This window comes from Bos mutus, chromosome 23 (assembly GCF_027580195.1).
Source record: "Bos mutus isolate GX-2022 chromosome 23, NWIPB_WYAK_1.1, whole genome shotgun sequence".
NCBI lineage: Eukaryota > Metazoa > Chordata > Mammalia > Artiodactyla > Bovidae > Bos > Bos mutus.
The window spans coordinates 9202758-9229597 of record NC_091639.1 but is presented as its reverse complement, the minus strand read 5'-3'; the positions used below and the strand labels follow the sequence as shown (position 1 = coordinate 9229597).

The 26840-nt window shown below is 48.5% G+C and overlaps 1 protein-coding gene and 1 long non-coding RNA gene across 2 annotated transcripts in view; both read left to right on the top strand.

The window, feature by feature from the left end:
- Nucleotides 1-7846, top strand: part of GFOD1 (Gfo/Idh/MocA-like oxidoreductase domain containing 1) — a 103657-nt gene extending 95811 nt beyond the window's left edge. Inside the window, exon 2 of the mRNA XM_005904492.2 lies at nt 281-7846. Within this exon, the coding sequence (XP_005904554.1) occupies nt 281-1200 (920 nt within the window). The 3' untranslated portion in view covers nt 1201-7846. The remainder of the gene's footprint in view (nt 1-280) is intronic.
- A 2701-nt stretch (nt 7847-10547) lies between these two features.
- On the top strand, nt 10548-12058 carry LOC138985063 (uncharacterized). The gene is made up of 2 exons (XR_011462302.1): nt 10548-10648; nt 11034-12058. It is a non-coding gene; the product is annotated as an uncharacterized lncRNA (long non-coding RNA).
- Nucleotides 12059-26840: the final 14782 nt, after the last annotated feature.

Below are 26840 nucleotides of genomic sequence, written 5' to 3'. Positions count from 1 at the left end.
TAGCAACTACCAAAAAAAAAAAAAGAGTAGACCCATTGGCTTCCTGGTTCATGACCAGGGACGGGGCGGCGGGGGGGGGAGGGGGAAGGGGGGAGGGGGGATGGGGGGGGGGGGGGTGGGGGAAGAGGGGTGGGCGGGGTGGGGGGAAGAGGGGTTGGGGGGTGGGGTGGGTTGGGGGGGAGGGGGGTGGCGGTGGGGCGGGGGGGGGGTAGAGGCCACAGCGTCCCCTGTCTGCCGCTCGGCGCCAGCGTCCTGATGTGCTGTTTGTCCTCCCTTGCAGGCATCGGCAAGAACGTCATCTGCGACCGCGCGGCCACGCCGCTGGACGCCTTCCGCATGATGTCGGCCGCCCACTACTACCCGAAGCTCATGAGCGTCATGGGCAACGTGCTGCGCTTCCTGCCGGCCTTCGTGCGCATGAAGCAGCTCATCGAGGAGGGCTACGTGGGCGAGCTGCTGGTGTGCGAGGTGCAGGTGCACAGCGGCAGCCTGCTGGGCAAGAAGTACAACTGGAGCTGCGACGACCTGATGGGCGGTGGTGGGCTGCACTCGGTGGGCACCTACATCATCGACCTGCTGACCTTCCTCACCGGTCAGAAGGCCGTCAAGGTCCACGGGCTGCTCAAGACCTTTGTGAAGCAGACCGACCACATTAAGGGCATCCGCCAGATCACCAGCGACGACTTCTGCACCTTCCAGATGGTGCTGGAGGGCGGGGTGTGCTGTACCGTCACCCTCAACTTCAACGTGCCCGGCGAGTTCAAGCAGGACGTGACCGTGGTGGGCTCGGCCGGGCGCCTCCTGGCCATGGGCACGGACCTGTACGGCCAGCGCAACAGCGCCCCGGAGCAGGAGCTGCTGGTACAGGACGCCACGCCGGTCAGCAACTCCTTGCTGCCCGAGAAGGCCTTCAGCGACATCCCCTCACCCTACCTGCGCGGCACCATCAAGATGATGCAGGCCGTGCGCCAAGCCTTCCAGGACCAGGACGATCGGCGCACGTGGGACGGCCGGCCGCTCACCATGGCTGCCACCTTCGACGACTGCCTGTATGCCCTGTGCGTGGTGGACACCATCAAACGGTCCAGCCAGACGGGCGAGTGGCAGAACATCGCGGTGATGACCGAGGAGCCCGAGCTGAGCCCTGCCTACCTGATCAGCGAGGCCATGCGGCGCAGCAGGATGTCCCTGTACTGCTAGCCCGGACTGGGGGAACCCGGACTGGGGGTACCCGGACTGGGGACCCGGACTGGGGACCCGGCGTGACCCAAGCCTCCAGCCAGAGGATGGGGGTGGGGAACAGGCTGAGGGGTGGGGGTTGGGGGAAGGGAGAGGTAGCCTCAAGGAGTCTGGGGGCCGGGAAGTGGAAAGGGGCAGTGTGTGGGAATGGGGTCCGGGAGGCCGAGCCCCTACCGGGATGAGGGGCCCCAATCGAGACTGAGTTGGGAGGCTGCCTCTCCCTGCTCTTCAACTGTGAGCAGCCGGGAGGGATGGCTGGCCTCCGCACCACATCCATCGCGCCACCATCCCCCGCCCCCCGCCCCCCAACCCCGTCTTGGCCTTCTTTGCAAGCCAAATGCCCCTGTGCAGTCAGGGCCCCTGAATCCAACAGGCGAGCACAGCGGGCAGGAGAAGGTGCATTGTTAGGTGGCCACGCCAGCCTCTTGGTCTGGGGAGAGGCGGGGATCGGTGGCTAAAGAGAAAGTTCAGATTCCAGGAAGCCACTTACAGGGTCTACGGGGGATAAAGTACTTGGTAGCAAAGTATACAGCTTTCTTGAAGGTTGGGCCCCTGAAGCTGGAGGGAGGAGGTGTCTTCCTAATTGACTTATTGCCCTTTTCCTGGCCTGAGGCCAGGTCAAGGAGTGCCGGGAAGGGCCAGCCGAGAATCGCTTCCCTGGAGCCAAAAGGTGAGGGCAAGGGCACTGAAATAGACAAGGCAGAGAAGAAAATTTCCCTTTGGATGTGTCAGGATTAAAAGCCCACAAGGAGTCACCTTGTAACTATTTCTGATGCAGTATTGACATGGTCCTTTCACTGACCGAGGAGACAGCAGGACGGAGGTGTGGGTCTGACCACAGGCTCCTGGGCTGTTGTCCAGGCCCCGGGGCAGCCGTGAGCCCCAGGCTCGCAGGGGCAAGTCCCCATCAGAAGAGAAAGTGAGCCAGCCCTGCACCTGTCTCTCCTGGCAAGCTGGGGAAGGGCTCCTAGGAGAGTCCCCACTTTGTGGATTTTAAAAGGGAAGCCTTCAGGTTCACACAGATATAATCGTCTTCCCTTTGGGGGAGAAAAATGTCAAGGCTCTTTTCCTTATTTGGACCTTTGTTCTCATGCATCAAAAAAGTGAAAACTTCTGACTAGGTATTAAAAGGACAATAAGGAACATTATATTCAGTATTTCTAAATGGGGTTTAGAACCCTCTGAGGTGTATAGTTTGCTTAGGCTTGAGAAAGCTAATGTAGGAGAAAACATCTTCTCCCTCCCCTGGTCTCCTATCCCTCTTGTCTTAACGCCCTCTGCTTACTGAGCTTTTACTGGAGATGGCAAACTGCAGGCTTGGAGCAGGCGGTGCCAGAGGGAACGACCAGAGACAGACAGACAGACACACACGTTTATAAATGCTCTCTACCACCATTGTCACTAAAATCCCTCTTGGGAATTCAGACCTGGTCTTGAAAGAAAGCTTAAGTCAAATACATTTTGAAAATGAGGACTTATCCTATTGTTTCCTTTTCTTAATTCTTCACCACACATAGGATATTTGTTGAGGTTGGCTGTTGAGAGGGTTACTTGTAAGTCTACGGAGTCTGTTCACAGTCACAGAAACCCGCTGTTGTCTTTGGCACACAAGTAACATTTGGAGTCTTTTCAGATGGCCCGCAGTGGAACTGGAAGGGAATTTAAGGGGCTGAGAGTGCACCCCAGGCTCTGAGCAGGCAAAGTCTCAAAATGAACTAACTGATCAGTTGCTCCTCCATCCTCATACGCTATGCATCCCAGACTGACCCTGAGTGCAGTGGCGCCATGTCCAAACATTCCCTGGGAATGTTGGTATTTTCTAGCACAGAGGAGTAGGAATTATCTTCCTAGAAAGAATTTCCCTGCTTCCCGGGCCTTCCTGCCATGTGGGAAGGTTAGTCGGCTACAACTCTCCATCACACGATTTGTTCCTTCTCCATTGACAGAATCAGCATGCCAGCTTTTGTAGCTAACAGCTCAAAACTAGAAGTTTGGTAGCATGGAAGTCTTTCAGTGAGAGTTTGAGTGGAAAGCCGTGCCATGGACTTTTGGGGTTCAGATTCTCCTAAATTCTAAATTCCTCTCTGGATAAATAGCTTTTGTAGAAGCTGAGTAGAAAGAATTTTTTTTTCCTAGTTGGCCCAAAGGGGTGGGATCGAGGATGAAAAGAAAGGAAACTAGTGACCCTATGGGTCTCATTTTTCTAAGTCATTTATAATCTAAGTAGAGCTGTTCCTGGGGGTTCAATTTTGCTTCTGTACTTTAAATACTTGGAAGTTCTTTCCCCCTCAAAGATCTCTGAGCTCTGTGATGAATATTTAGTGTCTAAAACAAAAATTCTCATTTGAGGCTGGGGTATATGGAAGAATATATATTCTTAAAAAGCAGCATGAAAAATAGTAAGTGTACTCAAATTTTATCTACTGAAATGCATGTGATAGGTAGATGCAGGAACAGGTGGAAGAAAAGGCCTAGATGGTTTATTTTGTTAATAGAAAAGCTACAGTACATGGCTTCGTTAGTGCTCCTTTGGCCCCAGTCCTGTCACTTGCAAAGACTTTATTAGGAGCCACAATATAAAGTTGAAATCTCCAGCTCGCAACAACATTCTCTAGGACTTTGTCCCAGCCCAGCACCCCCAGCAGTACCCTCAGGGGACTGGGTATCCTTGGTTGGATTGGAGCTTAGATGAAGCTTCTGGAGTCATCCAGCCCCTCTCTCTGCCTTGTTGAATGTGTTTCAAGGGTCCAGCATCATGGAGGCTCCATTTCAGGATCATCATAGTTAGTCCCCACTCGCCTGGTTTGTCCCCATAATTGTTTTGGGGGGCCTCCGATAACTGGATGTTTGGCTCGTGCCACTGCTGGCCTCAGAAGATGTTCCAGATTCTGAGAGAGGGTGTAAGGGGTGCTCACCTGGTGCCCACAAGTGTTTAGGAATGCTCTGTGCTTATTTGGAAGGTTTGGGTTCTCTGAGTTTTCTCCTGGAGAGCTGGTGACCCCTGTCAGCTCCCCCTATGACTCCTCTTCACCCCCCTGGGAGAGGTGCGGCAGGGGACCACAGGGCCTTCTCAGCCCACCTTGGGCCTCTCAGGGCAGTCTTGGCCGACTCCACCTGAAGCGGAAGTTCTCCAGGCCCTTTTTCCCTCTGCAGAGAGCCATCTCAGTCCTCCCTGTGTGCCCACATTTCCTGATCATCTGCTGTGTTTAGGGTATTTTAAGTGTGGTGGTTTAGTTGCTCAGTCGTATCTAACTTTTGCAACCCTGTAGACTGTAGCCCACCAGGCTCCTCTGTCCATGGGATTTTCCAAGCAAGAATACTGGAGTGGGTTGCGTTCCTTTCTCCAGGGGATCTTCCTGGCCCAGGGATTGAACCGGGGTCACCTGCATTGCAGGTGGATTCTTTGCCAACTGAGCCAAGTACCTCCTCTTACTTAATCCATAAAACCACCCTATAGTTTTGGGGATTGTTAGTCCCATTTTACACATAAGAAAATTGAGGCTGAGAGGATGAGTCACCTGCCCAGGGTCACAAAACTGTGAAGTACAAGAGGGGTCGCCTGAATCCAAAAACCTTCCTTCTCCAAACCTCATGGCTTCCCACGAAGGAAGGTGTGCTCTCTGCAGTTCTTTGCCCGGCAAGAAAGCTCTCCTTGTTGAACCCTGTCGGGGTCTGTGGGGCCACAGTGATTCGACACTCTGCCCTGCATGGGGCTCCCCTCTGCGGCTGTCAACACCTCCCCGTGGAGCCAGGTGTCACATTTGCTGTTCTGCCAGAAGTTTCCTTGTAGAGCTGCAAATAGAAGAGTTGATTTTTCTTCCTCTTCCAAACTGGAAATACCACTCAGCTTCTTTTAAAATCAACTTCCTAAGTTGATTCTGATGGCAGGCGATACAGCCAACCGCAGAGCTGGAGATTTTTAAGAAGTTGTTGGCTGATTGTTACAAGGTTGTGCTCTCGCTGGTCCTAATAACATAGGAAAATGTCTCTTCTCAGGGAGCAGGGCGTTGACAGTGCATCTGACTTGGATGTTAGCTGTGCATGGCATTTGTACCTTTAGACTCTCTTAATTCTTGATCTTGTCTCATAGCCGCAGCTGTTGAATTGGACCTGTGGTCAAAGATGAGGTTTCTAATTGCATCGCTTTTATCCTGGTGGGTATGGTGGAATGGGGGAAATTCAGCATTGGTAAGGGTACCCTGGGGAGAAAGTAACTCCAGCTGCAGCTGAAGGGACTTCAGAGCCAATATATTCAGTAGTTCCTTTTGCATCCCCAAGAGGTTGTTGTCATTCAGTTGCTAAGTCGTGTCCAACTCTTTGCAACCCCATGGACTGCAGCACACCAGGCATCCCTGTCCTTGGCTATCTTCCTGAGTTTGCTCAAACTCATGTCCGTTGAGTTGATGATGCCATCCAATCATTTTGTCCTCAGGTCACCCCATTTTTCCTCTGCCCTCAGTCTTTCCCAGCATCAGGGTCTTATCCAATGAGTCAGCTCTTCACATCAGGTGGCCATAGTGTTGGAGCTTCAGCACCAGTCCTTCCAATGAATATTCGGGGTAGATTTCCTTTAGGATCGACTGGTTGATCTCCTTGCTGTCCAAGGGACTCCCAGGAGTCTTCTCTAGCACCCCAAGAGGCTAAGTAATGCAAAAAAAAAAAGGAACTGAATATGCCACTTCTCAGCCAGGACTGGAACCCCAGTTTTCTGACTCAGTCCCATCCTGCCTCCCGCAGCATCTCAGAACTCTCAGGTGGGAAGAGGGAGGCCCACAGCGGTGACGTGACTTGCCCGAGGTCCCAGGGCTCGTTGGTAGAAGAGTTGCAGTGAGAACTGGGGCCTGCAGCTGCCTGTATTCCCTGAGCTCTTAAGCTGAATTCACTTAAAAAATTATGTCTCAAATGTAGTCTGAAGACTAGCTGTTTAGAATTTCCCATTGTGACTGTAATGTGCGCAGTGGTCTAGAGTTTGTATTGTGTCTGGCGAGGATGGGGAATGTACGTTCAGATGGTCACCTCTGAGAGTCCCTGAGGCCCTCTCTCCTAGGCCCCGCCCCATGGGTCCAGATCTAGGCCTTGACCAGCTTAGGACTCCTGTTCCACCACTGTCTCTCCGTTTTCAGGCTTCCAAAGCCTGCAGGTCACGGGCCAGAGGCCACGACTGGAGAGTTTCTTTTTTTGAAATCAACTCTCAGAGCCCTGCACTTCAGTTCCCTTTTGGGGACAGCAAGACAGGTAATGTGACAATGCTTCTCTGCAGCCCCCAGGCGCCTGCCCAGCCTGCCGCAGCCCCGGCAGAGAAGTGCGCAGGGCAGCGCCCCTGGTTTGAGGGGACAACCCTGAACTGGCCTTTAGGACTCCTCCCAAGAGGCGTGCAAACCTTCAGTGCTGCTTTCAGAGGCGATGGGCTCAGTGGTGTTGTCAGAGTTTGGAGGTGAAGTCAGTAAGCACCGCGGACCTGAGTGACCACACCAGTTTTAGCAGCAGAAGGCGGTGGCCTACTGACTCTCTCTCTGTTACATCACTGTTCCTATTTGCTGGAGCCCTTGAGAGGGCCACCCGAGCGTCTGGCTCTCAGTCAGGCTGCTACAGCATTGCACTACTGAATACTCTTGAATCCGTTGCCCTCGTCTGTCCACGGCAATAGTGAGTAGAGGGATGACCAGACCATGTCACGTGTAGGGGCTCCGTGCTTGGCGTGGCAGCCAAGCTTGCCGGGGTGGTGTGAACAGGGTCCCCAGAGCAACCCTGGTGTCCGCGGTCTTTCCCCGTCTGGGTCTCTGCTGTCCCCTGCAGCCATCACAAGGGCTATGTTGTTGTTGGCAGAGCCCTGAGGTTTCTCCCCATAAACCCGATGACTGCTTGGTAATTCTTGTCCGTGGCTGGGAAACAAAACCCAAGCTGGCGACCTACCCTGTTCCTTTGCTGCCCTTTTCTCTGTCCGGCATCCAGCCATGTTTAGTATTCTGGCCCTGTGCCTTGCCCAGGGGAGGCAGAAGTTTCTAGTGATTATGGCTTTCTGTTTGTTGCCCGGTGCTTTTACTGTGTTTTATTTTTTAACCAAAATTGCATCTGTTTGGTTGTCAGTGTTGAGTATGTATTTATTGTGTTTTACAAACATGAGTATATATGTATGTATCTGTATAAAAACTTATCTATGAAAAGTCAAGGCATGTAAACTAGATATTTTAAAGAGTTATTTATCAAGGGGAAAAAAGATGTGTGTTATAAAGTAAACAGAGTCTATATTTTATATATAATGTAGATAGCAAAACATAGCTTATAAATTATAGAAAGTTTGGGTTTTCTTTTTTTATTATTAAAGCAAAAAAAAAAAAAAAAAGACAATGAATGCAACTGTTCTTAGTGTTTTACAAGCTGAACTGCTGTGGGTGGTGGCCTTCCCTCCCAGGCCCTCGGGTTGAACAGTCTGTGCTCCGGGCCTGATGCCCGTGTTATGTCTGCGATGCTCTGGGGGCCACGGCTTACCATCACCCCGCCAGCTGACATGTGCCACTTCAAATGTGGCTTCCTGCTGTCCTCCCCAATTGACGTTGGTGGGATAAAGGAATGGAAGTAGCAAATAAAGATTGAAGAGAAGATGTAACTCCAGCTGCTTTATTGTTTATTAGACCCGGGTCTTCTTGCTGATGAGCTAGGTTCCTGGTCGAATTGTGGGATGTGAAGCAAGAATGGGGGTGGGAATGAGACGGTGCATCTGGGGTGTGGGGGTGTGTCTAGGCGGGGAGGAGGGGGTCTGTTCTGGTGTCAGCACCCATGAGGCTGAGCAGTGGAATCCACTCTGCTTTTTTAATGGTAGATGTATTGGAAGCTAGAACTGGAGGCACTTTGGACCATCTGGCTCAAATCCTGGTTCTAATTTTGAAAATGTGGACATGGAAGGGAAATAACCTAAGGCCACTCAGAGTGTGTGTGTGTGTGAGAAAGCCCAAACCAGGCAAACAAGATGACAACAGAGACCTTAGACTGGGGAGCAAATTTCAGGATTCTCTGGTATACCCAGATCTTAACCTAACACCTCCCACCAAGCTCTATAAGACACATTCAAACAGGCTCCGTTGACTCTTTACAAGAGCATCTTTGCTTTGTTCTTAGCAGCATTTAAGGGCCACCATTGTGGACTGAGGTCAGCTGAATCTGAGATTTGTGTGGATGAGGTCTCTCGTGGATAGGCTGGTCTTTCCACCCTCTACTGTCTTAGAGAACACACAGGTAATTCTTCTGGTCCATGCTTTCCCTTCACGTAAAAACAGGAAATAGGAAGAAATATACAGAAGCTGAGATCTCATTGTTCATTTCTTATTGAGCAGGTCGTGATGTTAATGCATTCAGAACACAGCCCATCCTTTAAGACAAAAAGGTGCAGCAAATGCCTGTGTTCACATGGATCCTGACGATACACGTGTAACATCTCATACTTGGGACAGTGCAGTAAGTCTGAGCTCGGTTCTGAAGAAGGCAGTGAGAGGGGCTTCTTTATCAAAGCTGCAAGTGCCATGTGCCCAACTGTAAAATATTGTGCCATGGGGTCCAGTTCTCCAGTTCTTCTAGCCACATGGCCTGGGAACCAGCCCCTGGTGAAAGACTCCACGCTCCTGAGCATTTATGTACATTTTCAATCCAAGAGCAAGTTGTTCCTTCACAGGTTTGGAATTTCTTTGTGATGCTGGTTTCTCTCAATATAAGCTTATTTCTTGTTACAGAAACGGGATTCTGCTGTGTCCTACTGAATCACAGGATGTGATCACAGTGCTTTCATAGTCTCTGGACTGTGGTTTAAAAAGAATAGTTGCAATTACATTGCAAGTCATTCAGGTTGTAGCTGATGGATCAAACAAAGAGTACTCTGTGTCCCCCTGTGCCTGTCGGCCTCCCTCCCCCCCGCAGCCCCCCCCCGCCACACACACACTTTGTTTTTACCTCCTGCTTCTTTTGTGTATTTTTAGTGCCTGTTGTGACAAGTTTGTGTGATACAACCTGAAACACAGAATGACTGCTACAATTGTTATGAGAATAAAATGCACATCTACCAAGTATGCAGAAGTTTGTATAGAAATGAAAAAATAACAATTCCAGCTCACTCTAAGTTGTATGCTCCCATTTTATCATCCTGTGTGCATGCCAAGTCGCTTCAGTTATGTCCAACTCTGTGCAACCCTATGGACTACAGCCCTCTAGGCTCCTCTGTCCATGGGGATTCTCCAGGCAAGAATACTGGAGTGGGTTGCCATGCCCTCCTCCAGGGGATCCTTCTGACCCAGGGATTGAACCCACATCCCTTAAGTCTCCTGCATTGGCAGGCGTGTTCTTTACCAGTAGCGCCACCTGGGAAGCCCTTTATCAACCCACACTTAGCCTTAATCTTGCCTAAGCAGAAAAGATCCCTCTGCCTAGATATTCCTAGCCAGTGCCTACATGCTCTGGTCAGTAGCAGCGCCCTCTGCTGGAAGGTTGGCCAGGAAGTGCAGGAATAGAAATGGAACGAGACACCACCTCATAGAGTTTGAGCCATGTCATGACCAATTAAGACAGCGTGACAGCTTACCTGAACCAAAACTTTGACAAAGAAGCTGATGTGAAACATTCAGAATTCTTTGGCTTGTTCATTCAAGTTCAGGTTTCCTTTGGAAGCCTATCTCTGAGTTTCCCACTGCTGGTGAATTCCTGAGAAGTGACTTGCACTAGGACAGCCATTGCAGGTTTGCTGTGGTCCAGGCACAGCTCTCAGGATGAACTCACATCTAAGCTGGTGGTTGGACTTCCTCCAGAAATACCCCAATGAAGGGAGCACCTTTCTGTCCTAAAGTTACACAGATTGTGATCACCTGGGGTCCAACCAGACTCTCCCTTTTAGCCACAAGGGAGGATGAAGGACTAACTTTAGGAGCGACTTCTTGGGCAGTTACAGATTCATTCCTTTCTTGATTGATGGTGTGTACATGGATGGGGCTCAATCCCAGAATTACTGCCTGGGGTGTACACGTTCGGAAGTCCCATTGTCTCTGACCCATTCATCATTGGCCATCAGCGCCTTGGAAGAAGAATGCCCTGGGGAGGAAGAACCCTAAGAGGGCTGTGAGCAGCTGCAGTGGGTGTGGAGATGATGTCTACAAGCCCACGAGGCCCCAGGGAGTCCCCAGTCTGGCAATTTGCCCCCCAAAGTCACTACCTCCCTTTTAGAGTGCACTGAGGGGTCTAAATCAGGCAGAAGCCAGACCAAAGCTGTTTGAAGCTGCCTGGGGAATGGTGACTCATTCCAGACTCTTCAAAACCGGAGAACAAGCAGGCATAATAGCTGGTGAAACTACAGGCAGGGAAGCAAGGCCAGAGGCCCTGCTGTCTTTCCAGACCTTCTGAGGCAGCTTGTCGGGGATGCGGTGGCTAACAGGTGAGCCTGGAGCACTGGTCCATTTAATGGTGCTGAACTCAGGGATCTGGCTTGGCACTCAGGTTCTGCTGTGAAGCAGAAGGAAGCCATCCTGGGACAAGCAGGTCTGCGTAGGCTGTGAGATGCTAAAAAGCCTGGATCACTGAGGAAGCAAGGGGGTGGGGACGTATGGGGAAAAAAGAGAAGGAACTGGGGTTATGGGATTGGCTGGGCAGCAGGGGGAATACAGGGCAGAAGCAAGAGTGGATACTGATGCCAAGGGTAAAAAGAGGAAGAGGGAAGAACTGGAGACGGGTCAGAGGCATGCATTTGACATATGGAAAGTTCTGGAGATAAGTAAAGGGTACATGAGATATCTGAAACGCAGTTGCTCTGTGGCTGACAGGCCTGATCTGTGCTCTGAGAACAGCTTGGATGAGGAGGAGGACAGCGGATGAGAAAGCATGAGGGCGGAATTCTTACAGAACTTGGCAGCGTCCGGCTGACTCACTTCTGGAGCTGTGCACGGGGATCCAACAGTCAGCATTTGCTGGAACAATTTCCATACGCGCCTCTGTTAAGTGAGCACCAGACCCCAAATGCACCCTGCATCCCTTCCTCCGCTCATGTTGCTTCTCCTGTTTGCAATCCCCACGCCCCCCGCCTCAAACCTGAAGTTGTCAAGGATTCACCAGCTGCCATTTCACCCTGTCCTTTGACACATTCAGGAATCTTCCAGATAGCCTTTTTCTTTTTTTTTCTGAACACACAGAATCTCACATCCCTCTTCAGCTTTCAGAGACCCTGCCCACCAGGCCATCACTACAACCTGCTTTCTCCTCTCCCGCTGGAGCTTTTCTGACGACAGTCTCCTGAGGGAGCAGGCTTGGCCCGGCAGGACTGATAGCCGTCAGCTGCACCCAGCCCTGGCCTCTGTTGTCTTGAGCCCCACCTCAGTCCTCGGATCTGTCCCGGGTCTCGTCATGTGGACATCCAGGCAAAGGCTGATTCCTTTCTCTCCTCCGGCTGTGTCTCAGCCCTTCCCAGCCTGCTCTCATTCCCCAGCTGGACTCTCTCCCTGTCCACTGAGCTCTCCCTTCATCCTTCAGTTGGGCCAGAGTCTTTGAACTTGGATAGAAAGAAAAAAACCCAAACCAAATCAGCAAAATACATCTTCATCTGCATTAACTCTAACTGAAACTTGGCATCTTCTTCAATTGTGGCATCAAATTCCAGTTGGATGAGCAGTGTCTGTGACTTTACCCCCACTAAGAATCACATGTATCTTCAGATCTCATCATTGGCTTTTGCAGATATTTTGAAATACCATGTATACTTGTCACTTCTCTAAAACTATGGAAATCATTAGACTATCACCAGATCTTTTAATTTATTAATAATACTTCAATAAAAAGCCCATACATTGGCCTATCACAAGTTTTAAAAATTGGGGGGACAACTATGACAACATAATTTGTTACTTTGTAGCCACAGGTACCTTATTTTATACATTCAAAAACATTATTCCGGGGGTTAAATACATTATCCCAAAAAGGGATCCACTGGCTTCACCAGATTGCCAAAGATATTCGAGACACGAAAATGCTGAGAACCCCTGCGTGTGGCAGAAATAGCCTTGGCATGACCCTTGTTCTCAACTATAAAATTTTTCCATGGTTATTGAATATGATTTAAACAATACACAATTAATTGAAAAGAGATACTCTGAAATCTGAAGACCCTTTCTGGGTGTCCAAACCCTTGTCTTTAGGAAGTTCTTGCTTCAAAGCCCTGTTTCCCAAACAAAGCAGAGCATCAGAACCAGAAGGGTGCCCTGCACCAAAAACCACCTGAACTGATCTGGGGGCAGAAGAGATTTTTAAAAATGTGAATGACACAGGCATCTATTAAACAGCCCACTCTGTTCAAGGAGGTATTATACAATGAAAGTTAAAATCTGTTTCATCCCGGGCCCTCATTCCACTTTTTAGAGGTAACCCCCATTCACAGGGCTCCCCCAGTACTCAGTGGTAAAGAATCTGCCTGCCCATGCAGGGGACATGGGTTTGATCCCTGGGTCTGGAAGATCCCCTGGAGAAGGAAATGGCAACCCTTGCCAGTAATCTTGCCTGGAGAATCCCATGGACAGAGGAGCCTGGCGGGCTACAGTCCACAGGTTTGCAGAAGAGTTAGTCACGACTTAGCAAGTAAACAACAACAACCTATTCACAATTTATACCTTTCCCTGAAATTATCCCAATACACACACCAATATTGTGTGTGCTGTACACACGGTGGCATCTTGTTCTTTTTTTCTTAATGCATTTTGACCTCTTTCCACAGTAGCCTGTATCATTGACTTCATTCTTTTTCATGGCTTTGTCGAAAAAATCTACATGAAAAATTCTAACTAAAAAATTTTAAGGCTCTGAAGACAGATGGTAATGGTTACATAATCATGCGAATTTCTGAGAACCACTGACCCACCCACTTAAAGATGGTACATTTCGTGTTTTGTTGGGGCTTCCCTGGTGACTCAGTGGTAAAGTGCCCACCTGCCAATGCAAGGGGCATGGGTTCAATCCCTGGGTCAGGAAGGTCGTGTGGAGGAGGAAATGGCTACCTACTTCAATATTCTTGCCTGAAAAAATCTCATGGAGAGAAGAGCCTGGGGTCCATGGGCTCACAAAGAGTCAGACATGCCTGAGTGACTGGGTACAGCATGTATATTTAACCACAATATATAAAAAAAGGTTAAGCTCCGCAGGTAATGGAGCCGCAGGCCCCCAGTTCCTCCCCAACCTCCCTTCAGGTCAGCTAGCTCGACATCTTGGAAACGCCTCCTCTTTTTTGCCTCTTTGCTGCCATCCAGAGTCCCCTTGTCCCTATTTCTTTTCAGAAACAAAAGCTCCCTTTTCCACAGGTGCCTGTTACCAGAGTGAAAGTGGATGAAAGCTTCTCTCCTAATCCTGTCAGAAGTCAGCAGACAGCTGGCATGGCCACGGACAGTCCAGGCTCTGGTGGGGACTGAATCCTTTTCAGCTCTGGAATGCCTTTCATCCTCCGTGTTGAAAGCTTTGCGGAAATGAGGCCAGGGCTTGTGAAACAATTCAAGCCTGGTTGCAAACAACCCCTAGAGTCTACGCTAACGCTTCCTCGTATTTTTTTTCAGTGGCGTTTTGACATCCTTCACCCAGCTAAAGGGTTCGGAAAAAACCTTTTCACGAGGAGCCTATTCAGATAAGTTCAGTTCAGTACAGTCACTCAGTCGTGTCCGACTCTGCGATCCCATGGACTGCAGCACAGCAGGCTTCCCTGTCCTTTACCAACTCCGGGAGCTTGCTCAAACTCATGTCCATCGAGTCAGTGATGCCATCCAACCAACTCATCCTCTGTCATCCCCTTCTCCTCCTGCCTTCAATCTTTCCCAGCATCAGGGTCTTTTCCAATGAGCTGGTTCTTTGCATCAGGTGGCCAAAGTATCGGAGTTTCAGCTTTAGCATCAGTCCTTCCGATGAATATTTAGGACTGATTTCCTTTAGGATGGACTGGTTGGATCTTCTTCCAGTCCAAGGGACTCTCAAGAGTCTTCTCCAACACCACAATTCAAAAGCATCAATTCTTCGGCACTCAGCTTTCTTTATAGTCCAACTCTCACATCGATACATGACTACTGCAAAAACCATAGCCTTGACTAGATGGACCTTTGTTGGCAAAGTAATGTCTCTGCTTTTTAATATGCTGTCTAGGTTGGTCATAGCTTTTCTTCCAAGGAGCAAGCGTCTTTTAATTTCATGGCTACAGTCACCATCTGCAGTGATTTTGGAGGCTCCCAAAATAATCTCTGTTTCCATTGTTTCCCCATCTATTTGCCATGAAGTGATGGGACTGGATGTCATGATCTTAGTTTTACACACCCTGAAATTCAGCACCATGTGGGGAATCTGTAGCGTTTAAGGCACTCCCATTGATCCGTGGACGCTGGAGCAGTTAAGATCAGAGGGAACAAGAGCTGGCCCAGAGCACAGCTTCATGGACCTGTCACTCCAGGCAGGTTCTCCCAGAGGGTCCATCCATCGGTGTGACATCAAGTCCGTGGGAAGTGTTGCCTTGGCTACAGACGGGCGTAGGGTACCAAGGTACACAACTTATTTTAGTCACCTGGAGGAGTTACTGAGGCACCAGATTCTTGTCTCTCCCTGTGAAGGGATCCCTTAAACTCCCATTTTTATTGTAAAAGCCTCCATGCCTCCTTCCCACATTCAGGTGGCCTGGCTCTGGGAGTTTGACCCAGCCTCATCAGTAGGTCCTGCTGTGAGGTGACTCTAGTGAAGAGGAGGGTTTTCCCACTGCTCTGTCCCTCCCTGGAGGGCTTGACCGAGTTGCTGCAGACACCAGCATTTCAACATTTTGGAGAAGGAGGTTTTGGTTTGGTGAGGCATGGCCCTGAACTTGTAAGTTCATTGGAGATGCTTTTCAATTTTCAACTCCCTATGTCATTACTAACACCTGCTTCTCTGGAAGGTCTCATTGGGCATCACTCCACCCGACCACCACCCCCCCGACGCCCCCAGCACTGCGTGTCCACCCGTTCATGAACTCTGTTCCATGTGCCCCCTCTATCAGACTTTTACCAGCTCACACATCCTTTCTATGAGTCACTGTGGCCTCGCCTGGTCCGGGCAGAGATCATCTTCAAGACAGAGGATCCATGGAGCCGCAGAGATCTGGCTGGAAGGCTGGCCCCATCCATGGTGTTTTCATCTCATTGCTGCCTTTCCTCTGAGATCAGATGGTTCTCAGACCTCATTCTGTGACTGAGGTCCTGGCCATTACCCTATAAGGTGAAGTAAAGGAGTCAGGGCAAGCCCCATGGAGGTCAAAAGACATCCTCCTGGCAAGCTGGGGTTTTTGAGATAAAGCCCTTGCTCCCGGTTGCTGGCTTGCCTGGGTGCCTGATAATAGATCATTTCTATCCATTTTAGGACTATCTCCTGAAAATTAAATAGTTCTAGGATGAGTTTCAAGAGACTTAATTTGCAGTTAAGGAAAGAAATATAAACAGCATTCGATTCTGCTTTGTATGTTCTGGGTTGCTAGTTGGCAGCATTTTTCTGCAGGACTCCTGAGAAATGATACCACTACGATGGGAGCTCTGTGATCATTTTTTGTTGGGATTTTAAATCAGAACCACCCTGTCCCTGTCCTGTGCTCCCTGAGCCTACTCTAGGGGGTACAACAGACTCTCTCAGGCTGGGGAGAGTTTGCAAAGTTACCTGTAGAGCAGTGGTTCTCAAAGTGTATTCCCTGACTCAGCAGCATCACAGGGTGGGAAGGGAGCTTGTTAAAAACACAACTCCTCAGTCCTATCCCAAACCCTAGAAACACTGGGCCCGAGCCCAGCAAGCCCTCCAGGCCAGTGTGGGGCATGCTCACTGCATTGCAGTCCTTGGTGACTCTTTGTTTTCCATTATCTCCATTAAGAATCATGGTTCTGGACAATGGGTCTCAGCCCTGGCTGCATCTTAGAATTACCTCCTGCCCCGCCCAACCCATCATCCCGAGGTTCTGATTTAACTCACCTGCCGGAGGACCCAATCGCAGCTCTTCGAGTGATTCTAATGGCCAGCTGGGCCTCAAGAACCATTCCTGCTGTTCTCCTTGTAGATTTCAGCAGCCTTGTGGGTGACCACCTGTTTATTCCTCACGTCCTCCTCCCAGCACAGAAGGAATTCATTCCTTGTAATTCATCGTGATCACTCATCAGCCAAAGAGACAACAGGAGGTAAGACAGAGCATTGCCAGAAGGGGACACTTGGATTCCTAAGCCCTGCCCCACCTCACTTGCTGCTGGACTTCAGTAAAGTTAAATCATTTCATCTTTCTAGGGCTCAGTTCCCTCGTCTCTCAAACTAGATTCAAAATTCCTTCCTTTCTTCAAGTCAGAGAGCTAGTTGATAGTCTCTTAAAGTCTTTCCCAGCTCCTCCTCCCCAAATTATCTTAGATTCTAAGGGCTTTTAAAAGGTTGGAACTGCTCTTCAGCATAGAATTGCTAATATTAATGTTTTGATTTTACTTCCTCCAGGATGAACCAACTCCAGATTGTGAGCTAGTCAATTGTGTGTTTTTGTAGTATTCACAAATATGAGTCAAGTCTAAAAGAACCTGTTACTCAGACAAACAGGTGCCAAAAAGGAAGCACTACAGTGATTTGCATTCTTTCTTTGCCCTGTAGTGCTCCAGTGGGCACTCAGAAGTCCATCTGGAGGGTAGCCCGCCTGCAGGTTCAGCCCAGCGCCCCCACGTTCACGGACCTCTGATTCTTTTCCCTTCTCCTCAGCTGCTCACCTTTCCTCCCGACTCCTTCTCCCAACCCCCACTTTTTTTCCCTGACTCTGCACAAATGGTACACCAACCAGCCTGCGATGAACCTTCACTGGGTTCGTCCACCCCACCGTGCTGATGTGAAAACTCCTGTAAAAAACAACAAACAGCAGAGTGAGTCAGGGAGAGAGTGTTTCCTGAGTCAGTTGCTTATTTATTTACTTATTTTGGTATGCTGACTTTCTTCTTCCCAGAAAACAAGGTAAGTGTTTTCTCTCTCCCTCTCACCCTCCGTCCCGAACAGTGAGTGATGAGATTAGGAGGCTGAAGGAAGATGGGGAAATGGTTGCCAGGTGATACCAGTATATCAGCAGTACTATGTAAACAGTGGCAGAGCTGTACAAAACGGCCCTGGAGGAAGCCATCCACGAGGGGGTGTCTGGTGCCGCTGCCTGCCAGGTGCTGGCATTGGCTGTCATACACTGCAGGAGCCGAGCTCTGTAGATGGCACGCACAGGGCAAGCGACCGTTTAGATATGCTCACCGAAATCAGGAGAAGAAACCCTTCTGTGTTGTTGCAGCGTCCTGCCAGTGCTCTCTGCTAAGGACACTCAGTATCATGCCAGAGAGCAAAATAAAAATGTTTACAGGGCTCAGCTCCATTGTCACAGAGCAGGCACTGAAAGGTGGATCTGGAGCTGAGAGGAGCTTCACTGACATCTCAGACTTGTGACCAATCATCTACGTGACATTGCCGCTTGGATGTCTGAGAGACATCTCAGAATCACTAGGTCCAAAGTTGACCGGTGTCCAGATCCTCCTCCCAAGCCTCTACCTGCCCTCTTCCCCATTCTTGCCGGTGCTCAGGCTCAAACCTCCAAGTCATTGCTGACTCTCACTTCTTGCAAATAATATGACATGGATGGGTGTCTCTCTCTGCAAGTCCGGGCAGGTACTCCCGAGTCAAGGCAGAGCTGAGCATTTCCCCCCTTGATTTCCTTAAAGGAAGACGTCTGCCAGTGAACAAGGACGCTGCGTTTGCTCCCTTGTCCCCTCTAACACGCTCCATGGCCCCGTTTAAAAGTGTTATGTCTGCCTTAACCAGCTCTTGTTTGTCTCTGTTGTTGTTTTCCTCTGAGAAATGCCGCTTCTCCTAAAACTTTTCTCCCCCACATTCCTAGATAGCAACTTTTTGATGCTGAAGCTTGAAAGAGGCCAAGGGCTCTTCTTTCACCTGAAAAATCAAGTATTTTTCATGATAGGTGACTAGTAATAAATCAGTGTGAAACCTGGTTATTTCATGGATGTCTGGATCTTTTGCTGTATCAAATGGACGTGTGAAAGATGCTTCAGCAATACCTAAGGGCAGGTGTTGAACAAAAAGATTCCACACGCCATCTGTTTCTTTATAATTGTGTGTTTTTCCTGGGTCATTATCAGAAGTGAGGAGGATGCTGTTCCTCATTAATAAGACTTAATAATAAAAGTTTTATTGAGCTTTTTCTTCCCTCCTTCTCTCCATCTTCATTATTCTCCTCCCTCCTCTACTTCTACCTCCTCCTTCTTCATTATATTTTAATCATGACCATCAGGGGCGCTGTTGGAGCATTTACCGGGATAACGCCTCCATGTTTTAACCCTTGTGCTGTGTGTTCATTTCCCCGGGTAAAAGGAACAGATCTAAAATCCTACAGACTTTTGTGCCTGTGTTAAGAACTCCACTGCTCTCATGCCGTCTTGTGGCAAAGAACCATTTTTTTTTTTTAAATTGCTATCTGTTGTGGACTTGTGTCTTCTCAAATGCAATAAATACGAGTTACTAGAAAATGAAATAAATATGAAAAATAAAAATGAAATTAAAGACATAAATACAAGCCCTCAGTTTTTATTATTAGATTCAACAGGCATAAAATGACTCTCTCAAACTGGTGTTAGTGTCTGAGGGTATGCTCTGAATTTCTGTACTTACTGGGTTGCAGACCATCACACACAGTCTACAGACCAGCACTAGTCGGAGGACCACCCTTAAAGTAACTCTGGCCCAGCAATCGTGTTACTGCCTTACAGGGTTTTAATAAGAAAGATCAAAAACACCTGGAAGTTCCTCCCCTTACCCTAAATCCAAACAGCTGACAAAAGCTATGCACCAAAGAGAGCGTGCACGCACGCACGCGTGCGCACCCCCCCCCCCCACGGGTTAACACAACATAGGTTAAGTGTGCGGACTCTAGAGCCAGATAGCAACCATTTACAAGTTGGATCCACTTGAATTTATTTCCTATAAGATATGGAAGGTAATAATACCAATTGCTTCCTTTTTTAAAGATACTAGTTATTGGCCATAGGATGCATACAGCTCTCAGAACATGAGGCACTCAATGCATTTAGCTATGATTCTTTTTACTTGAAGGAGTAAAGAGGTCTTTGTTGCCTTGCTCAATCTTTCCATTGACACGAAGATAGATCTGTGGTCTACCTGACAAGCGGGGGTCCATCTTGCCTTCCCCAGCCCCTGGAAAGCCAGACCTTGGTGGAAACCCAGCAGAATCCCAACAGCTGCTTAGGCATGAAGTTCCCCTCCGCTGAGTGAAAAGTATCCCAACCGCCTCCTCTTGCTGCCCTCTGCTGTTTCTACTGAGAATTGCACCGAGCAGAGTTTTCACTGCAGGAGACGAGCAACACCTCACCTCAAGTAGGGGGGAGTTGTCCTTCTGTACCTTGTGCAGGATTTGATTGAATGTCCTAAAGTTTGTTCTTCATGGTGCCTTTAACCTCATAGCTTTGCATTTTCATATGGAATGCAACCCACTCCAGTATTCTTGCCTGGAGAATCCCATGGACAGAGGAGCCTGGCGGGCTGTAGTCCTTGGGGTTTCAAAGAGTTGGACAAGACTGAAGCGACTAAGCACGCACGCATAGAGTCTATAACTGCTTCTGGACTTTCCATCAAATGCAGACTTGTGTTGCCTCAAGCTCTGCCGATTTTCAAGCAAGTGTGACCAGTTGGCCAACCTGCTCCTGGCTGACTCCTCATTTTGCTTCTTCATGCCCCCGCATCCCAGGTTCGCTCTTGAGCCCCAGGCTAGCTGTGGCCTCTCCCATTCTCTCAGCTGCTCTGCACCTCCAGAGAGAGGGCCTCCTGCCTCCAACTCTCTCCCTCTCCAGGTCTCTGACACCCATGGTTACCAAGTCTTTCTCATCTGGTCACCACTCCACCGGCCACACTTGGTCCCAGCTCTCGGACCTTCTCCATCTGACCCTTCCTGCCCTCAAGCCGTATCTCTTGTGACACCCACACAGCTACCTCAGGTGCTGAGTCCTGCCCCCAAGGCCACCTCTGAAGCTGACTTCTGAAGCTGACCCTTTGTACCCGCTGCCAAAGACCCCTGATCATTACAAACTTCCCGACCCCCAATTAGGCAAAGACACCCACTCCCGCAAACATTCTATAGCGCCCGAACCAATCAATCACCTAACGCCAACCTTCCAGCAGGAATTTTATTTGTCTTGAGGCTTTAAAACTTGGCTATTAACCCACAAAAACTGTCGACCCTCCTTGGTCCGTCGGGAGATTGGCTCACTGTGCTCGCAGTGCCCACGTTATCTCTGCTCTTTGTTCTTAATAAACTCACTCCCTTCTGAAATGCTCTGTATCTGGAAATTCTTTTCCAACCTGCACTGGGACTGACTCAACGTTAGGCCAGCTCCCATTCTCCACAGACACACCGTCATTTCCTTTGTGGTTAGTGGGTACTGTTTCATCAAAAATACCCTCATTTCTACAAAAATACTACTCAGCTCAAATGTCCTTCCACCCACGGTGTCTTACCTACCACTGCAGGCAGCAGTGCTCAAGTGCTACGGCCTTTCTTCCACGCTACTCAGGCTGCCCTTATCAAACGCATGGTTACTTGGGTAAATTTCTTCTTAAACTATTTTTCTAACAAAACTTTTTGTTGAAATTTGGAGACTTAACCAAGAAAGTGATAAGATTAAAAATAATTTTGGGCCCTTTGCCTCCAACTGAGACACGGAACAAGGAGAACAGGTTTATCTCCCAGCCACGATCTTTTCTGACCACAGTGGTATGGAACTAGAAATCAATAACAAGAAGAAAAGAGAAAAAAAAAAAAGCACAGTTATATGGAAATTAAGCAACACACTCCTTAATAATCAATGAGTCAAAGAAGAACTCAAAAGGGAAATCAAGGAATATCTTGAAACACATGAAGATAAAAACAGCATACCAAAACCTATGAGATTCAACAAAAGTAGTTCTAATAAAGAAGTTTACACTGATGAAGGTCTACACTGAGAAAAAGAAAGATCTTAAATAAACAACCTAGTTTTACACCTAAGGGACTAGTGAAAAAAAAAAAAACACACCAAAAAACCAGACCAAATCCAAAGTTAACAGAAGAAAGGAAATAATAGAGATAAGAATAGAAATTAATGAAATGCTATGCTATGCTAAGTCACTTCAGTCGTGTCCGACTCTGTGTGACCCCATAGACGGCAGCCACCAGGCTCCCCCGTCCCTGGGATTCTCCAGGCAAGAACACTGGAGTGGGTTGCCATTTCCTTCTCCAATTAATGAAATAGAGACCAGAAAAACAGTAGAAAAGATCAATAAAACTAAGATCTATGTTTTTTTAAAGATAAAACCGCCAAAACTTTAGCTAGAATAACAGTAAAAGAGAGAAGACACAAATATTATAAAATCAGAAATGAAAGAGAATATGAACAATTATATGGCAACAAATTGGACAGCATAGAAGAAATGAATTCCTAGAGATATACAACCTACCAACCTACTGAAGCATAAAGAAAAAGAAAATCTGACTTTATGTGCCATCTTGACACAAAAGGGCCAAAGATTCATGCAAAATATAAAAGAGGGCAAAGGCCAAATAATCACCAGTGGTTAATAGATTCATTATTTGTTAAATGAACCCATAGCAATATCTGACCTCTGACCAGGGATTTCCATATACCAGGACAGTACTGGAAGTCTATAATCACATCTATGTAATAATATGCTACATTTTGACAGGTAAAGTAATATCCCCTCCCTCTAACAGAACAGTTCTGTATACAGTTATATATCCAAAAAAAGGGTCATGAAACCACACCAGTGCCAAATGATGCAAGAATAAGATAGGCAGAAAAAGAACAAAAAAAATAAAGTAGGCTTTGTGTGTGTGTTAGTCGCTCAGTTGTGTCCGACTCTTTGCAACCCCATGGACTATAGCCACCAGGCTCCTCTGTCCACGGAATTCTCCAGGCAAGAATACTGGGGTGGGTTGCCATTTCCTACTCCGGGTGATCTTCCTGACCCAGGGATTGAACTCGGGTCTCCCGCATTGGCAGGTGGATTCTTTACTGTCTGAGCCACCAGTGAGGGAAAAGTAGACTTATTAGAGGAAAATTTTACAAGTAGAAGATAGTGCAGTGTATGCAATCCTATTCCACAGTTTAGGTGAGGCTTAGAGTGAACAGGTGCTGCGGCCAAGACTGGAATCAAGCGAGGCGGGTGGGTGTGGGGAGCCGTGCCCTTAATTTTTCACAGATTTATAGTGATGGGGTTGGGGTGAAGCACAGATCTGCTCTGACACTAAGGGGAGCTCCCTGGGCAGATAGGGGAGCCTCCGGGCCCTTTAGCTGGTGTCTGCCTATGTAATTAGCTAACTCAGAACTGCTGAACAAATCTCCACGCAATAGCCAAAATGAAGGCAAAAATGAGCCTCCAGAACCATCCAGATTTGTCCCTCTTCAGATGTTTTGGAGACGTAATTTGATATGTCAATTACCTGAATTCATATGTTCACCAATCATGCTTTAATGGACTTTTTTTTTTTTACTATGTTAATTTTGGTTACTGCTCAAAATGAAGACAGTTGTCTTAGAGCTATACCCTCACTGGGTCTCCATTGCCTTAGCTCTTAAAAAAAGAGGGGACAGGTGGTTGAGGTTGATGGTAACTGATAATTACTGCTCTACCACAGGTGAATTTAAAATGATGTGATGCCGTTCCTGAACACTTTCTGCTGCTTCCGTACCCTGAAGTCTTAACTCTCAGGCCCATCATATTGAATGGAACGGGCTGACCTCCAAGTCCCTTTTGATCTTGAAGCTGGATTGTTCTGTGCAATTATTTTCATCGTTTTAGTAAGAACAATTAACCACCAGAGGGCAGACAGGTTACAAGGCAGTAAGGGGTGAGGCTAGCAAGGGATCCATTCAAACGAAGTGCACCTGTGACTTTTAAAATTCTTCCAATCTCACAACATCTTACTGCGTTGCTTGTGAAGATTAAGATCAGTGCAGCGGAGGAAAGGAAGAGTGGAGGTGAGTGTGGGGAGCTTGAGATTCTGGTAATGGGTTTGCCATTTTGGGGTAGGGACTTTGGAGGGAACGTTTGATCAAAATTGAGGTGAGGGAACAGGCTGCTGTGGCTCTCTGGGGACACAGCATTTGCCCAAGGAAGAACGAACGCGAGAAGGTCCTAACACAGTAGGGTCCCCAGTATTCAATAGGGTAAGAGGAGGCAGATGCAGAGAAGACTGGTCTTTGCTCTGAGCCAAATGGGGACTAGCACAGGATACTGAGCAGAGGACGGTTGTTTTTAAAGGGTCACTCTGGCTGCCGGGTAAGAATAGCCTCCAAGAGACTTAGTTCCTATGTATGTGTATATGGTCAGTCGCTCAGTCATGTCCAACTGAGGCCCCATGGACTGTAGCCCGCCAGGCTCCTGTGTCCATGAAATTTTCGAAGCAATTAGACTGGAATAGGTTGCCGTTTCCTATTCTAGGGGATCTTCCCAACCTAGGGACTGAACCCGCATCTCCTGCAGCTCCTGCCTCAGCAGGCGGATCGTTTACCACTAGCGCCACCTGGGAAACCCATACATCCCGCTTATCAGCAAACAGCACAGCAAATAGACCATTCAAGGCTACCAGGTTCTGTCACTATTTAACTAATAGCAGATGATTCCCAGGCACCATGCCAAGCATCTTACATACCTTCTCCTTTCATCCTTTCAATACCTCTATGATGTCATCACCACTGTCGGCTCTATTTTAAAGGCAAGAAAAAAAAGATTGTAAAAGTTAGTGACAGGTCCAAGGTTCAGACGAAGTACACGGAATTCTTAAAAGCTAAGACTTGAAGGAGCAAAGCTCCTTCTACTTGCTAATGTGAAGAAGCACTGCCTAAGCAAGGCTTAGGACCCCAGAGCTGAAGAATTGAAGATGGTGATGGTGGAGGGTGGAGCATCAGTGTTTGCATTCAATCATCACACGCTTCTTTAAAGTTCTGTGTAGCCCTTACACTACAAGCTGGCTGACCCCGTAACTGGACTGACTTTTGTGTTGATGATTTGTAAGATGCCCTCTAGAGCTTCTAATCTAATCTTTTATCTAATCTTCCCTCCTAGTTGTCAGTAAAGAATCTTCCTGCAATGCAGGAGACCTGGGTTTGATTCCTGGGTCAGGAAGATTCCTTGGAGAAGGGAATGGCAACCCACTCCAGTATTCTTGCCTAGAGAATCCCATGGACAGAGGAGCCTGGTGGGCTACAGTCCATGGGGTTGCAAAGAGTCAGGCATGACTTAGCGACCAAACCACCTCTAGAGGGTGGCCCCTGTGTGCTCTGCTGTGTACATATTTGGGCTCTTAGGGAAGCAGCTCCCTTCATGGGACTGACTCCTCTTTAGTAGTAATGAAGTCGCTCAGTCGTGTCCAACTCTCTGCGACCCCATGGACTGTAGCCTACCAGGCTCCTCAGTCCATGGAATTTTCCAGGCAAGAGTCCTGGAGTGGGTTGCCATTTCCTTCTCCAGGGGATCTTCCCAACCCAGGGATCGAACCCAGGCCTCCTGCACTGCAGGCAGATGCTTTACTGTCTGAGCCCCCAGGGAAGCCTGACTCCTCTTTAGGTGGACTGAAATCATGGGTCAAATCTGTTTCACCTGTCTTCACTTTTCAAGGTTGTTTTAAGGCCTGTGCCTCCTCCGAGCATCACGTGGCCCAAATGATGACGGGCAGGCATGTGGTCCTTCATGCATGCACAAGACTGCCAGTGAGCGGCTGTTAGAGGTTCCGCTCTGCCAACCATCAGTATTGCGGTGGTCCCTGGGGCAGCGGTCACCCTGAGTCTCAGTCCACAGGACTAGGTCCCCTGTTTAGGGGTCCTGAGGAGTCTGAGGGCCAGCTGGGTGCTGGGCACCTGGTTCCCTCAGAGATGACAGCTGGGCAGGGCCTGGGGACCTCGTCATGGGGGCAACATCGGCTGAAAGCTGCCCCCTTAGCTAGGCCTGGGGACTGGCAGGAGGACCCAGACTGGGTGCTAGACAAATGCTCCCAGGCAGGGTATACAACCTCGCTGGGACCCCCTCCTATTATCCAGGACCTGGACTTCAGAGGGCGAAAGTGGAGCCTTGGGACCTTGAACAAGAAAAATGCAGGGTAATGATGCTGCTTTACTTACAGGTCTTGTTACCTTTAAAAGTGTTATACCTTTAGATAAAAAGTTGTAGGACAGGGTAACTTTTGTTACCTACCTGATAGAGGTTTACAGGAACATCGAGACCTGACCTGCATGGACAACTGCAGGAACAAAGGATCTTACACCAGGAAGTTTTCCACAACGAGCCGCGTCCCTCCCTCACCTTCCCTCTAAAAGTGCTTTTTAAGGTATGAGCCACCTGTCTCTTTGCATGGCCCTGCAATAAACCTTTCTCTGCTTCAAACACTACGATTTCTGTATTGTCTGGCCTCACTGTGTACTGTTGGGCACACGGACTTGTAACAGTAAGATGTTTGCCCGAGTTGTTTTTTAGGAACTTGGACTCAGCTGTATCTACTTCGAGCTGAGCTGGTTAAGACTGGATGGGACCACCGACCCTCCAACTGGGAATGTGTGAGTGTCTGCCCTGTGATCTTTTGAACGTGCAAAGGCCTATAGCTTAATTACACCTGGGCAGAATGACCGTCCCACACCTTTTCCCAATCACCTTTCCCTTCATTCCCCAAGCCTCAGTGCACCTTGCCTCTTTATTTTTTAGCCCCCAGGCACCCCAAGCCTCTTGCTTTCAGGGAAGCAGTTCGAGACTGGTGCTCCCTCTCCCAGCTGCACACATTGGTGTCTCAGCGTTTGGCGTCTCAGCGTTTGGCTTGCTGAGTATTGAGCAAACCAAACGTGGCTTGGTAACAGTTCCTCTCAAGCCCAAACAGTTAAAAAACCCACTCAGCGGGTGCTGCTTACAGGGGTGTCCCGGAAACCAGTTCTGGACTGTGACAAGGTAAGCAGAGAAAGTGTTTATGAACTTTAATAGCTATATTAAAGAGTAATTTTGTCTGTGGTCTAAAATGTTGGCGTTAGTTTACCTTGTTATCTTCATTTTTCATATAATTCACTTTTATAGTGTTTTATCTGAGAGCCAGAATATACAGACCGTGGTCCACCATATATAAAAGCAGAAGGAACCCACAACCTGCCTAGAAAAACCAGCCCCTTAACTACAACAAACCTAGGAAGTCAGCCTGACTGGTAGCTTTCCTTACAAGCCAGGAAGCTTAACAATAACTACTGTTAACAACTGACCTGGGCTTGATTAATAACTTACAGCTTCCCTAATCTGTATCCTTGCTTTCAATTTAGTACTAAGCAGGGAAAGCCAGTCGGTAAAGAATCTGCCTGCAGTACAGGAGACCTGGTTCGATCCCTGGGTTGGGGAGAGCCCCTGGAGAAGGAAATGGCAATCCACTCCAGTATCCTTGCCTGGAAAATCTCATGGACAGAGGAGCCTGGTGGGCTGCAGCCCATGGGGTCGCAAAGAGTTGAGCACGACTGAGCGACTAACACTTACTTACTTAGGGAAAGCCAGGC